This window comes from Oryctolagus cuniculus, chromosome 19 (genome assembly GCF_964237555.1).
Source record: "Oryctolagus cuniculus chromosome 19, mOryCun1.1, whole genome shotgun sequence".
NCBI lineage: Eukaryota > Metazoa > Chordata > Mammalia > Lagomorpha > Leporidae > Oryctolagus > Oryctolagus cuniculus.
Genome location: NC_091450.1, coordinates 39,049,805 through 39,064,439, shown reverse-complemented (window position 1 = coordinate 39,064,439; position 14,635 = coordinate 39,049,805). Strand labels below are relative to the sequence as shown.

The 14,635-nt window shown below is 64.6% G+C and overlaps 1 protein-coding gene across 1 annotated transcript in view; it reads right to left on the bottom strand.

The window, feature by feature from the left end:
* The window catches only part of FOXK1 (forkhead box K1), a 52,685-nt gene that overhangs the window by 8,907 nt on the left and 29,143 nt on the right, over positions 1-14,635 (bottom strand). Inside the window, exons 2-3 of the mRNA XM_002723065.5 lie at positions 6,841-7,026; positions 123-279 (exon numbers count right to left, since the gene is read on the bottom strand). Of these exons, the coding sequence (XP_002723111.3) occupies positions 123-279; positions 6,841-7,026 (343 nt within the window). The remainder of the gene's footprint in view (positions 1-122; positions 280-6,840; positions 7,027-14,635) is intronic.

Sequence of the window (14,635 nt, the reverse complement as noted above, 5' to 3'; positions counted from 1 at the left end):
GGGCCCCCACCTGGGGGCACGGGCAGCTGCTCCCCACCGGCTGTATTGCACGCGGCCACGCACGGCGCCCACTGCCCGCCCGGACCTGGTCAGTAGGCGCGGAGGGCGGGAAGGGCTCAGACCTTGGGGCTGTCGCCTCCGGACGCGTCTGCCTGCTGCTCCGAGGCGGCCTTGGCGGCAAACTCGGCGGCCAGCTGCAGGTCCGAGGTCACGTTCTGGACGAAGCGGTAGCCGGAGGACCCAGCTCCACGTGGACTGGCCGGGCAGGAGTTAGGGACGCTGAGAGCAAAGAACACAAATAAGTTCACAGTCACGGACAGGAGCCTGCGTGCGGCCCGTGACGCTCTCCACACGTGACTGTCATCATGCCATGTAACCCTGTGTGGGGGCGGGGCACGACCACAGGGACAGCCCCGACAGGGGGCCACGGAGTGCAGCCACGGACGGTGTGTGGCCCATCCTGCCCCACCACGCAGGTCAGCCTGCAGCCTGGGCTGCCTTCCCCACTCCGCAGGGACTCCCACGTGGGCTGCTGGCTGATGTCTGTCCACACGGGGGCGCCATGAGAAAGGGCAGCTCCAGGGTGACTTCCTGCACAGCCAGGCACAGGCACCTTGGTCCTGAGACCCCGTCCACGTCCCGTTTCCCGTGAGCTAAGACAACGGCAGGGCTCCTGGGGCCGGGGCTGCGTCTGGCTGATGGCTAAGCCTTGGCCCTCAGTTACCGAAGACCGGCTCAACCACATCCAAGCTCCGAGTCTGAATCTGGTGTTTAATCAGAATGCTGAGAGGACCAACCACGCAGGAAGAAAGCACCCCTGGGACCGCCCCCCTCCTCCACGGTCACTGGGGGTGTGGGGACCCCGGGCAGCGCGCGTGCGACCTCACTCCCCCCACCCCGAGAACTGAGACCCACTGAAGGCCATGCCTTCCCCAGCAGCCTTGCAAGCTCATTTGCCACCCTGCCTGAACACCCTCCCCCCACCCCTTGTCCTAACACCAAGGCTCCTCCCTAACCCCAACACTGGGGCTCCGCTGTCACCTCCTCTGGGACCCCCACTCAGGCCCCAGGACGGGGGTCCCAGCCACTGTCCGTCTCCTCCTGCAGGAAGCCAGCAGCACACACACGGCCGGGAGCAACCTGGCACTGAGCCAGACGACCACAGTGGCAGCACCGGGCATGTGCCAAGGGGCATGCTGGCTCCCTCTCCCACCAGTTCACCCACGTGGCAGGATGCGTAGGAGACTTCAGTCAACAATCACACCTGCCTCATCCGACACAGGGAACAGACTTTTTCTGGATTTCACTCTGAACCCTAAATACGAAGCCCAAGCTTATGGGGGGCAGGGAGAGGAGGGAGACGAGCTCCCCACCAGCAGCACCCACGCTCAGAAACCAGGCATTTCACACGCAGCCACTTGGGAGCTGAGTGCCACCAGGCACAGCGCGGAGCGGAGCAGGCAGGCCGCAGCCTGCACGGAGCTCCCGCTCACCGTGCCCAGACAACCCGTCCACACCGCCTGCACCCACATGAGCGACCGAGACACCACGCCGTGTGTCACACTGGGAACACCAGCTGCCTCCTGGCGACAGGCTGGGTGGAGCTCATGGCGGGCGCCTCGTGACCCTGGGTGTGTGCGGGAAGGAAACGCACGTCCGCATGCAGGCCTCACGCCCGGAGGAGAGGCTGCCGTGCCCACGTGAGAACTCCAAACGCAGACAACAGCCGAGGGGTGGCAAGGGGTGGCCCACGTCGCGTGTCCTCTCCCGGCCCACATGCTGCTGCAAGCCCGAGGCGTGGCTTTGCTCACACGTTCAGCCGCCCCCACTTCTGCCTGAAGCCAGGGCCGAGCGTGGTACAGGGCCCAGCAGGCGGGAGACTGTGACGGTCGGGGCAGAAGTCAGGCCCCAGCATCCCAGGCCTCGGAGGGGCCTGGATCCAAGCTCCCAGGCTCGCACGGTACCCAGCAGGTGGGCTGTCTGGGAGAACTGACCAAGACATCCAGGGGCCCTCCCCAGACCCCAGGTATGACCCCGGGCCCAGAGACTTGTATCCTTTAAGGGGAAGAGCTGCCCCCAGCTGTCAGGTGCGTGGGGCTCTGGATTGGGGGAGGGGCAAGAAGTGGAGGCCAAGCATCGTGACTTCTAAGCACCGCATGGAGCCAGTGCAGGGCGCCAGGGGGTACAAAGTGAGACGTGGCTGCCCCTACGTGGACAGACGCATCTCGGGCCACGTTTCTACTCCGGGCAAGGAGGCAGGGCAGGGCAGACATGCCCGGAGCCAGCAGTCATAGCCTGGTCCCACCAGGACGACCTGCACGGCCCGAGACAGCCTCAGCCACGTGCAGGAGCCAGGCCTCCAAGCTGCCTCTGGGACCATCCAAGACGTCCCCGGCGTTACCACTGATGGGCAGCAGGCAGGGAGGCAGTGCCGCTCAGTGCTGCTTGAGTCTGAGAAGCAGCCAGCTGCACAGCCCGACGGCGCCCAGGGCCACCCCGGGATGGCCTACAGAAGCCACCCAGGCCCAGGCAACCTCCTCCCGCCCCACGGCTCTGCACCGATCCTGAGCCAGGCCCTCGCTCACCCCCCTGCAGTCCTGGCCTCCAGGGAGCAGGCAGCGAGCGGCGTCCCACTGGGAGGGGAACCACCGTCAGTCAGGTGCCAGGACCCCTCCCCGGCCAGAGCCCCAGGCCAGGGCGCACTGCTGTAGGTCAAGCTCACAGCCTCCATGGGGGTGGGGGGATTCTGTGCCCTCTGCCCCCAGTGCGGATGCCTGGAGCAAATCAGGGGACGTCCCTGGGGGAGGGCAGACTTGCTGACCGTGGCTACTCAGGATCCCTCCTGGGGCCCCCGGGGGCCCCACCCCAGACCAGCGACTCAGCCGATGCAGGCAGAACTTGCTCCTGCCTCTTGGCTTTGGCCTGGCCCAGCCATGCCTGTTGCAGGTATTTGGGGAGTGAACCAGTGATGGGAGATCTCTCTCTCTCTCTCTCTCTCTCTCTCTCTCTCTCTCTCTCTCTCGTCTCTTTCTTTCAAATAAAAATGAATAGAACAATAAAAGAAAAAGGTTTTAAATCCAATAAAGAACGAAAGGAGAGACTCGGGACATCTCCCAGGATGGCCGATGGAGACAAAAGGGGAAGCAGGCAGGAAGGTCGGGGGAGCTGGCCCAGCTCTCCGAGAGCCCGAGAGAAACCCACACAGGGCGAGGAGACGCTTCCTACAGCCGCGGGTCAGGAGGCCCGGCCTGCTCGCCCAGCCCAAACACTGCGCGGGGACAGCTCCCAAGCCCGCGCTGGGGTCACCGCACGTGCAGGGACCCAGGAGGCCCCCGAGCCTCGGGAGAGAATGGGGACAGAGCGGCATCAGTCCCTCCAGGCCGGAAGATGATTATAGGCTGGACAGAAAACGTCCACAACCTAGAACCCTCCACCCAGGAGTGCATAGAGGCACTCCCCCGTATCCTGTCCACAGGCAGTGACTGATGGGTGCTCCCCGATAAAACAAAGCAGATCAGGAACAGAGTCCCAGGACGGTGAAGAGAATCCCACGGTGAGGGGCTCCAGACTCAGGTCTCAGCAGGAGAGACCCCTCCCCGGCCCTGGCAGGGTGTGGGCCTGGCCAGGGAGAGGCCCGCGGGGACCTCACCACACAGAGCCCAGGGGGGAAGGAAGACAAAGTACAAGACAGAAACAGTGCCCGCATCCCATATGGGCACTGGTTCAAGTCCCGGCTGCTTCACTTCTGATCCAGCTCTCTGCTGTGGCCCGGGAGAGCAATGGAAGGTGGCCCAAGTCCTTGGGCCTCTGCACCTGTGGGAGACCAGGAAGAAGCTCCTGGCTCCTGGCTCCGTCTGGCACAGCTACACCCACTGCAGCCATTTGGGGAGTGAACCAGCGGACAGAAGACCTCTCTCTCTCTCTCTCTGTGTAACTGACTTTCAAATAAATAAATAAATAATATATATATATATATTTTTTTACAGGCTGAGTGGATAGTGAGAGAGAGACAGAGAGAAAGGTCTTCCTTTGCCGTTGGTTCACCCTCCAATGGCCACTGCGGCCGGTGCACCGCGCTGATCTGAAGCCAGGAGCCAGGTGCTTCTCCTGGTCTCCCATGGGGTGTAGGGCCCAAGCACTTGGGCCATCCTCCACTGCACTCCCGGGCCACAGCGGAGAGCTGGCCTGGAAGAGGGGCAACCGGGACAGAATCCAGCGCCCTGACTGGGAATAGAACCCAGTGTGCCAGCACCGCAAGGCGGGGGATTAGCCTAGTGAGCCGCGGCGCTGGCCAATATTTTTTTTTTTAAAAGAAACGGCCGGGCCCACACCCAGGGAGGAAACCTCACTGGGCGGACGTGGGGAGACAGCACTCTCCACGCTTTAGGGCCCCCGTCCCCAGGAACGCCCCCAGGGATACGGCAGGAACAGGGAGCAGGTGGGCGGGCGGGGCGGATGGCCGAGCGCCCACCCCCGCCCCTGGGCGGGACCAGGCTTCCCGCGGGGAGGCAGGGGCCTGGCCCGCAGAGACCCCAACTCGGGCCGTCCCGGGAAGCCGGGAGCTTCCTCTCCGAGCCCCCAGACGGCCCTGGGCTGTTCTAAGGAATGACCACTCAGCTATTCCTTCCCTAAATGGAAAGAGATCAGAGCGCTGCCGGACCGGACGGCGGAGCCGCTGCAGGCTGGGTCATTCATTTCGGGGGTGGGGCACGCGCCCCGCCCCGGGGAACACGGAAGGGGGCCGGGCCGGGAGGGCGGGACGCGCCCGCGGGCGGCAGCCAATCCTGACCCTGCCTCAGGGAGGGCCCAGCCCACAGGAGGCCTCCGCGTGGCAGCCACACAGCGGGCCAATGGGGAGGCGCGCGGGGCAGGCGCACCAAATTAGGCGAGGCTGTCGGCCGGGGCGGGGGGCGGGGCCAGGGAGCGCAGGGCTCTGGGGGCGGGGCCTGGGCGAGGGCGCAGCGCTGGGCGGGGCCTGGGCGGGGCCGGGAGGGGGCGCGGCGCTGGGCGGGGCCTGGGCGGGGCCGGGAGGGAGGCGCAGCAGCAGGAGGGGCCTGGGCGGGGCCGGAGCGCTGGGCGGGGCCTGGGCGGGGCCGGGAGGGAGGCGCAGCACCGGGCGGGGCCGGCGAGCCGAGATGTTTGTAAACACATGGGCCCCGCCCTGCCGCAGAAAGTCAAACACAGAAGCAAGACCTCAAAGCTCGCCTGAATTCCACAGAGCTAAGATCAACGGATGTAAACAGAGCTCCTTGGTTGTGACACTGAACGGAAGGCCCCAAAGTTGCCACTGTCTGCAAACCCAGTCGCTGGCGTGCGGCCGACGGGGGCACCCGCGACCCCAGCCTCCCGGCGCACCGGCTGCACCCGGGTGGCCAGGAGCGAAGGCTGACCCAGGCGTGAGGTCTAACACTCTGAGCAACTCCCTTACACACTTCCCTCAAAGCCCAGCACTCGCAAAGCCGTGCAGTCACCACGGATTCTAGAACATTCTCCGGACCCCTCCCTCCACGCCCTGCCTCTGAACCACCGCCTGCCTGTGTGGGGTCAGGCTTGGGGCTGCTGCCCGACCCTCTCAGCCGGCAGGTTTCGGGGCCATTTCCCCCGTGGGGCTGCGGGGAACCATGCGCGTGAACACGTGTGGCCACCGCCGGCGTCTGTGGCCCCCGGGACCCAGGAAACCACGGGGCCGCGTGGGAACCTCAGCTCAACCTTTCTGGGGAGCCGCAGACTTTCCGAGGTGGCCTTGTCACTTCCTGCGTGCAGCTTTGTGTCCACGTCTGATTACTCCCCGGGGTCTGAGTAAGCAGAGGTTAGCAGTGAACGACAGTGAGCGACGCAGCGGCCAGCATGTGGGATTGGCCTCCTGTCCTGCGTCTGAGACCACAGCGGGGTCACGGGCTCCGGTCTGGGTGTGGGAGCAGGGCTACGGCCACAGATCTGAAACCAGACGGAGAAGTGGCGTCCCCGCGGGCACCGCGCTGTGTGCCGGGCCAGGTGTGCTCCTCCTCGCCCCCCCCCAGGGAGACATGGTCCGTGACACACGCGTGGCCAGACCCGACACAGGTCCAGGCCTGCACTTCCCCAAGGCCGTCCTGAGCTCTGCTGCACGCTCACGAGATCCACGAGCAGACAGTTCCCGGCCTGTGAAGAGAACTTCACGCAGGATGACAACAGTGCCCACAGGTGATTCTACCCATGAGCTGCCAGGAGGGGCGGCCAGGCCCACAGGAGAAGCTTCCGGTCACCTCCTGTCCCGGGACTCATGAGAGGCGGCGCCTCGGGCCACAGATGTCCGAGAGCCCCAGTAACACTGAGACAGGAGCTGCCTCTGCCACCAGCCGACCTCTGCTCTGCTGATCACGCCCGAGCGGCAGAAGGAGCCGTGCACCTGCGCCTCCAGACCACACGCAGCCTCCCACGCACATGCCCCACAGACCCGTTCAGGACCGACGGGAATGTCCCCAGCGGCCAGGCCCCCGGGCTCTGTGACGGCTTCCACCCGGGAGCCTCCCAGGGGCTTATCTCTGTCTCAGACGGAAAGCTGCAGAACCCGCCCGTCTTCAAGCTTCGGATTGCTTTCTGAGACTTCACAGAGAGTTTCCATAGACGAAGTTTAGAAAAACAAACCTCACCAAACCTGGGACACACACATTACTTTAAAACGACTTCAGTGACTCAAAGCTGAACCAAACAGAGCCTGTGCTTGCTAATGGACAAAACTTGGAACTGCAGACGCGCTAAGTGAGGGGGATTCTCCATGAGCGGGTTTGCCAGGTCCAGCTCCCGCCGCCCTCCCCACCCTGGAACCGCGCCCTCTTCCTCCACCCCAGAGCCGCTTACCTGATCGTGCCGGTCGGGGAAGGGATGGGGCTGACCATGCTCCGGAGATCCGGCTCCGGGATGTGGATCTTGAGCGGGGAGATCTGGGGGTACAGCGGCCGGAGCGGGGACGCCGGGGCCTCCTCTTTATGGTACAGAGACGTGAACTGGATCTTTATGGCCGTGCTGGGGAACCGGAAAGTGCACCTGCAGCAGGAGGCAGAGCGGCGGATCAGACTGGAGTGCAGAGAGGTGGCAGCCGCCGGCCGGCCGGCAGAGCCACACCCCCGCGAGCCCCAGCCGCTGGCACGCGGCTCCCAGTCACGGTCACTCTGGGGCTCTCTCTGCATGCCTGTTCTGACATCAGCTGTCCTGTCACTGTGCGTGTGAGCAGAGATATATAAATATCCCCAGACGAATGCCGACGATGCCACCTCCCAGAGGTCCCAGACATGGCCACGTTCTGTCTACCACGCAGCTGCTGCCACCCCCAGGTGGGAGTCACAGCCTTGGGAAGAAGCTCCAGGCTCCTCCAAACCCGACCCCAGCAGCAGGCAAGGCCTCAGACGCCACCGTCAGCGCCACCGTGCCTGGATGAACAGGGGGGTGACAGCCATGGTTCGCCTCCCCGGTAAGTCACTCGGCAGTGCCACTAACGGCACAGCTCGGGCGCAGGACAGGGAAGCGGCTGCCCGGGTCTGGAAAAGGCTGTCCGACCAGATGGGCAGTGAGGGGCACCCAGGCACTCGGGAACTCCTGGACAGGCCCCGGATCCTGCTAAGGGACTGACACTTGAGAGGTGGGAGCCCTCTGTGGTGTTGCTCTGGGAATCCTCGGGCAGCTGCCGCGTGGTCTGCTTCTATTTTAAATTCTGCAGCAGTGTTTAAACAGCGAATCTACCGCAAATCTCGCTCGAGCAAACACTCCTTCCGCTCTTGGTGAAAACAGCTTTTGAAAACCAGGGTTGATGATGAGGTCGGAATCTGCTGACGGTGAGGTGAAGAAGAGGCAGCTCTGCTGGTGGACAGGCCTTGGGGCCTTCTGTGCCGGGGCAGGCAGGAGCTCGCCGCTCACCCCACTCCTGGACAAAGGCAGTGACCTCGGCTGGCCCAGCGGCCCAGGCTGATTCTCGCACAGACCGAGAAGAGGGTCGGGACAGCACCGGGTCCCGCTGACCACGGACACCGGGTTCACGGTCCCTGGGACAAGGACTTGCGATCTGTCCCAGCGAGGGAGCGTCTGGGAGACCCGGTCTCAGCCTGGCAGGGTGGGGCGGGGTCTGGACGCTGACGTCACACTCGGGTTTTGCTGAAAGGGCAACTCAAGGCGACTTTAAAAGAACCTGCAATTTCCTGGGGCCAGCGCGTGGCACAGCAGTCAGGACGCTGCCTCGGCCGCCTGTCTCGGTCACAGGGCTTGGTTTGATCCGGCTCCCTGCTAATGTGTGCCCTGGGAAGGCAGCGGGTGGTGGCCCGAGTGCTCGGGTCCCGGTCACCCATGTGGGAGACTCGGCTGGAGTTCCAGGCTCCTGGCTTCGGCCTGGCCCAGCCCTGACCGGCGCAGCCATTCGGGGAGTGAACCAGCAGATGGGAAGACCTCTGTGTCTCCCTCTGCTTCTCCAGTAAATGAATGAATCTGTTCGTAAAACCCTGCCATTTTCTCCTCTGCGCTCACACGAGTGTCCTTTGGTCTTCTCATTCCCTGCAGCACAGTGGTTTCGCCTCAGCGACTGCGGGGCAGAGGTCATGGCCACTTAGGTCCCAGAGCCAGCACCCACCTGAGTCCGTGTGGGGATGGGCCTGGGGGCCCTGACTGGGACCAAGGTGAGCCTTGTCTGAGGCAGCCAGCCTGAGTGAGAGAGGGCCCCCACCCAACCACACATGTGCACATGCACCTGCCCCACCAGCGTGAGGACGGCTTCTGCTCCTTCCCCCAACTCCCTGCACTGCGGCCAGGGAACAAACAGGCCCTGTCTGCCGTCTTACCCCTGCCAGGGGCCCAGGCACAGCCCTGCGCCCTCTCTGCTCTGGGAGCTCACGCAGAGTCCTCAAGGTTGCCTGGAAGGGGGCGTGGCTGTGTCCCCTCCTCCTCAAGGTTGCCTGGAAGGGGGCGTGGCTGTGTCCCAGGGTCTGGGGGGGGGCGGGGGGGCCTGGGCGTGGTCCCAGCTGGAGCTGGCTGACCACGGGCAAAAGCCTCCCGGCTCCTACACCCTCATGGCCTTCTCCTGGCTCCAGCAGGAGAGGCTGCGGAGGCACCGGGCAGGTGGACCAGGGCTCACCGCCGCTCCGCCTCCCCTGGCTGACAAAACGGGGGAATGTTCGGTACGGCAGAGACCAGCTCCGTTGCACACACGGAGATTCGAGCTGCTCCGTGCACAGGTGCTCCAGGTGCACACACGCTGCCCAGCGCAGCCGGCGAGGGCAGCTCCCTGATGCAAGAGCCCCTTCCCGGCAAACACTTCCCTGTTAGTCACGTAACAGCTACTTTAAACGCAATTCCTGACTCACTCTGCCCTGAGGCAGGCACCTCGGCCGAGGAGGAGGAGGAGAGGACACGGGGAGCATGGAGCGGGGACGACCCGAGGTTGACTCGAGGTTGGCCGTGACCCAGCCACGTGCGGTCCCCACCGTGGGGAAGCCCACCTGCCCCGGGGGAGGACTCCCAGACTGCCGCCCCACTCAGGGAGCAGGAAGTGGCTCCGAGTCTCCGGGGCAGGGGTGCAGGGTTTCTGTGGATGACAATGTTCTAAAGCCAACGGTGGAGGCGGCTGCACAACTCCGTACGCCCCGACAAGGGGGTCTTCAAGTTGGAGGAGGGGACACAGGCGCAAGCTCTGGCCGCACTACACGGGCAGGTCTCCAGGCCCCGCGAGCCATTCCCAGCCCAACCCACCTCCCCACCCCCAACTGCCATGTTCGGTTTTTTTCATTCCAGCTTTGTCTACTTTCCCCAACATAAATAAACTCACTGTGCACCAACCCCCGAGCCAGGCTGCTGGGCCCTGGGGCCTGGGAGGGAGCTGCTCCGCCCTCCCCCAGGGCCAGGCACCTTGGCTCTGGCTGAGAGCTGGTCCCGGCCAGCCCTGGGAGGCTGCTGGGCTCCCACGCCTTCCCAGCAGCTGCGCTGGCCACGCTCGGCGGCCTTCTGGGGCCAGGCCCCTTTGGGAGAGGCCTGAACGCAGAATGCCACAGGCGCTGAAGGTCTGTGCATGAAGGAACCCCGGAGAAACACAGGGCTGTCCAGGACATGGCTGTGGAAGAAACTTTACTTATCAAACTGCTGAACCGAAGACTTCTGACAACCTCACATTTTTAACTAAAATATCTATTAAAAACTCCCTACACGTGGCTACAGCACCGTCCCTCCTGGGACAAACGAGGCTGGTGGCAGTGCGGGTGCCCGTCAGAGTGCGGGGAAATGGCGAGGACTGAGCGTCAGACAAGCCAGGAGGTCACCAGGGCAGCTCAGGAAAACAGACACAAAGCCACCAGGAAGAGCCGAAGGCGGCAGCGGCCCAGGCTCGGCCAGGCCCGACACCCGACAGGAATGCAGCAGCCAGTGCGGGCACTGGTGCAGCGGAACCGCACCTGGCCACCTCCTGAGCCTCCGCGAGTGGCCGGGCCCGGTGCCGCCTGGCATCCTCACAGCCTCGGCAGTGAGGCGGCGCACGGGGTGTGGCCCCTTGTTCTGAAGGGACTGCGCTCTCTGTGTTCCCACGGCACAGGTTTTCAAGTCACCAGGTGAAGTTCCTTGAAGCTGGAACGAAGGAAACAGAGCGGCTCCCCGTGCCACGTGAGCACGGCCGGGCCGGGGCTGCCTAACCCCGCACCTCCATCCCAGCAGTACCTGGGTGCACAAGGGGCGAGAGAGCCCACCAGGGAGCCGAGTGTCCCCCCTGGCAGCACCCGCACACCCCTGCAGCGGCGGCAACAAAGGTACATCCCCGTTTGCCAGATGTCCTGGCCTCTGTGACTTGGCCACTCCAGCAGCCTGGTCTCTGCTGCCCAGGGCCCCGGGAAATCCGACGGGCAGGTCCCGGAGAAAGCCCGCTGCTGGCGGCTCCTGCAGAAGCCTGAGGGCCACAGAGGAAGCTGGGAGGCGGCCCCTCCCCGGCTGCCCACAGGGAAGGGGACCTGGCCCTCAGACATCCCAAGTCTCGGGGCAGCCAGCAGCACAGGGCAGGCCAGGGGGAGGACCCCGGCCCTCCTTGGGGGCCTTCTACAATTTAAAACAAGCAAGGAAAAAAAAAAACCACCAAGTTGAGCTTCCAAACTTTACAGTTTGGAAAACCAAACAGGCCAGAAAGTCCCTGGTGCAGAAGAAAATCCCAACGATGCAAAGGTCGCCAGCGGGAGCGGGGAGCGGCCGGGCCCTGGCGCCTGCGGCGGGCGGGTCAAGGCCGGCTCCCGGCTCCGTGGCTAGGGGGCAGGCGGAGCTGGGGACACGGGGTCGGCGCTTGTTTGCTGTGCCATCCTCATCCTCTGCTGGGCAGATCTGGAGAAAGTGCCCTCCCCCGGCAGCTCCTCCTCTGACTCCTGGGACCCCACACCTGCTGCCCACAGCTTAGGCCAGCAGGCGCACAGGGGCTGCCCTGAGGGGAAGTCCTCTGGGAACTGAGTGTTGGGAGGTGATGCCCACAAGCCAGCTCTGCAGCTCACATGCAGCCACAGCCACGGGCTTCGGACACCACGGATACCGGCTTCCTCTGACCCCGTTAACCCTGCGGGGCTCCTGCCCATATCACCCCTACTGGAGAATCACAGGCCCCCGCACGCAGGGAGGGGCCTGGCAGGCGTCCGCGTGCCCACACCCAGGCGTGGGGGCTGCCCCGACCGGCTCAGATCCAGGCCATGTCTATGCTAAGAGGCTTACGCGAGGACTGCCGTCCAGCACCAGGGACATCCATGCTGCCAGCCCGGGGCCAGGCTGCCAGGTGACCAAAGCGTCACTAACACAGGGGTGGTCCCTGGCACAGGGATTGGCCTCTGTTCTGACCCTGGTCGGAAGCCACGCGCTGTGGCCATCTCTACTTCACAACAGCCCTGCCTGCCTCCTGGAGAGCAGGGGCCACTTGGGGGGACGGCGGAGGGGGGCTCCCATAGCCATCAGGAAAGGAGCAGTCACCTCTGCTTCAGTCTGCCCTGGGCGCACGGCTGAGTGTGGCTTCCATTCTAGGTGGGGCCACGGACTGGGCGGGACCTCCCCCAGGGACATGATAGTCAGGGTGCACGTCTGTACTGCACACGCCAGGCAATGGACTGGGTGGGAGTCAAGGGTGCACGTCTGTACTACACACGCCAGGCGCTGGACTGGGCGGGACCTCTCCCAGGGACATGATAGTCAGGGCACACGTCTGTACTACACACGCCAGGCACTGGACTGGGCGGGACCTCCCCCAGGGACATGATAGTCAGGGTGCACGTCTGTACTGCACATGCCAGGCGCTGGACTGGGTGGGAGCTCCCCCAGGGACATGATAGGGCGCACGTCTGTGCTACACACGCCAGGCACTGGACTGGGCGGGAGTCAAGGGTGCATGTCTGTACTACACACACCAGGCACTGGACTGGGCGGGAGCTCCTCCAGGGACACGATAGTCAAGGATGCATGTCTGCTACTACACACGCCAGGCACTGGACTAGGCGGGAGCTCCCCCAGGGACATGATAGTCAGGGCACACACACGTCTGTGCTACACACGCCAGGCACTGTGGACTGGGCGGGAGGGAGTCAAGGGCGCACGTCTGTGCTACACACGCCAGGCACTGTGTGCCAGGCAGGTACGTGGGTGAGCACCTCACACTGCTGGGGAAAGTTCCGGAAGAGGCCCCAGAGGAGGCTGAGGACGAGCAGCAGGAGGAGCCCCTACCCTGCAGAGCGAGGCAGGAACCCACCCGCTCCAGGGTGCTTCTGAATCCCCGCCTCCAAGGACGGAGCCCAGTGCTGTCCACCCTGGCCGGGACAAGCCTTCAGAGCTGAGCCCAGAGGCAGGAGGCCCGCCGGTGCCCACACAGCCTGCGGGAGCCCTTCCCCGGCAGGAGCTGGGCCTTCCGGCCAGGTCAGCGACCCTGAGCCCTCCCTTTGGCGGGGCGACATCCCTCAGCCACAGCTCCAGGCATGTTTCAAACAGCCGCCAGTCTGTCAACACAGCACAGGGTGGGGCCAGCACTCCCCGATCACTTCCTTGCCTCTGAGCCACTCCTCTTCCTGATACCCAGTCTGGCTGGCTGGGAGGCAGAGCTGCAGAGCACCACGCGGGGGACCAACCAGCTTGGGGGCCCTCCCCCCCCCACCACAGAGGCACAGCCCTCCCATCCCCCACAGAGGCATGGCCACTCCCCCCCCCCCCCCCCCCGCAGAGGCACAGCCCTCCCCTCCCCACAGAGGCGCGGCCCTCCCCTCCCCCACAGAGGCATGGCCACTCCCCCCCCCCCACTGCAGAGGCACAGCCCTCCCCTCCCCCACAGGGGCACCAGCCTGGGAAGCCGTGGGTCTGCAAGGACTGAGAAATGGTTTGCGGGTGGCAAGGACCACCCGAGGGTCCAGGTCAGGCCCAGGCAGCCCCTGCTCCTCACCCTCCAGGCACCGCCCCCACGCCACGGCTCAGGCCAGCAGGGCACGGGCGGTGGACACAGAACCTGGCCTCAGGCTGCTAGAAAGCTACAGGAAAGTGAAAGAGAAAGCAAGCCCTGCTCTCACGCTCTCACGCTCTCACACGAGGCCTTGCCCGGCAGGGCGGCGGGGCTGCCATGGGGAGAGATCCCTGCCGGCCCCACGGCTATCGGCCGGTGGTGTGACGCCCCCACCCAGGGATATCATCCCCAAGGAAAGGCAGGGGGCTGTGAGCACAGGCTGAGCTGGGGGTGGGGCACAGGGCTGGCTTACAAGACGACCAGGCTCCTGCTGGGGGAGCCCAGAGGGCGGGCTGCCATTCCAACCCACCGTCCCTCCCCAGCCCCCCATTTTTCCGGGTGGCCACACCCCAGCTAAAAGACTACCTTCCCCATGGAAAGTGAGCACAGCCTGCTGAAAGGCCCGGGAAGACTCTGAAGGTGGACAGACAACTCCCAGGTGTGGGCTGCTGCCCATCAGGCCTGCCTCCCATGTTCTGCCAGGGACAGGTGGGTGATGACCAGGGCACCAGCAACCATCCTGGACCATGAAGCATCCATGCCAAGGGAGCCCTCTTGTGAGAAGAGCAGGGCAGAAAGGTGGGAGCAGCCCCGGTGCCCACTGAGGCTGGAGCCCAGCCAGGACCTCGGCCGCGGCACAGGCCACCGAGTCACTGTCTCCCCACACGCACACACACACGCACACACATCCATAGCACCAGGACCTCGGCCGCGGCACAGGCCACCGAGTCACTGCCTCCCCACATGCACACGCACACACACATCCATAGCACCAGGACCTCGGCCGCGGCACAGGCCACCGAGTCAGTGTCTCCAACACACACAGACACACACACACATCCATAGCACCAGGACCTCGGCCGCGGCACAGGCCACCGAGTCAGTGTCTCCCCACACGCACACACACACACATCCATAGCACAAAACCTCCTCACGTGTTTTCAACAAAACAAGGCTGTCTGGTGTCAGAAAAGAGCAGTCGGAGCTGTCCACTACAGAAGCTGCAGCCAGTACAGGGTGGGGGCTCCGACGCGCTCTCAGCGCAGCCGCGTGGCACCACGAGCTACTTCAGCAATGCCACCATGTCCACCACTGAGAACCCCCAGTGCCAAGCACTCTTTCATCGGGAGCAGCAAGTGCAAGATCACCAAAGCTTCTTACAAAGTCGTGATGGGGCCGGTGCTG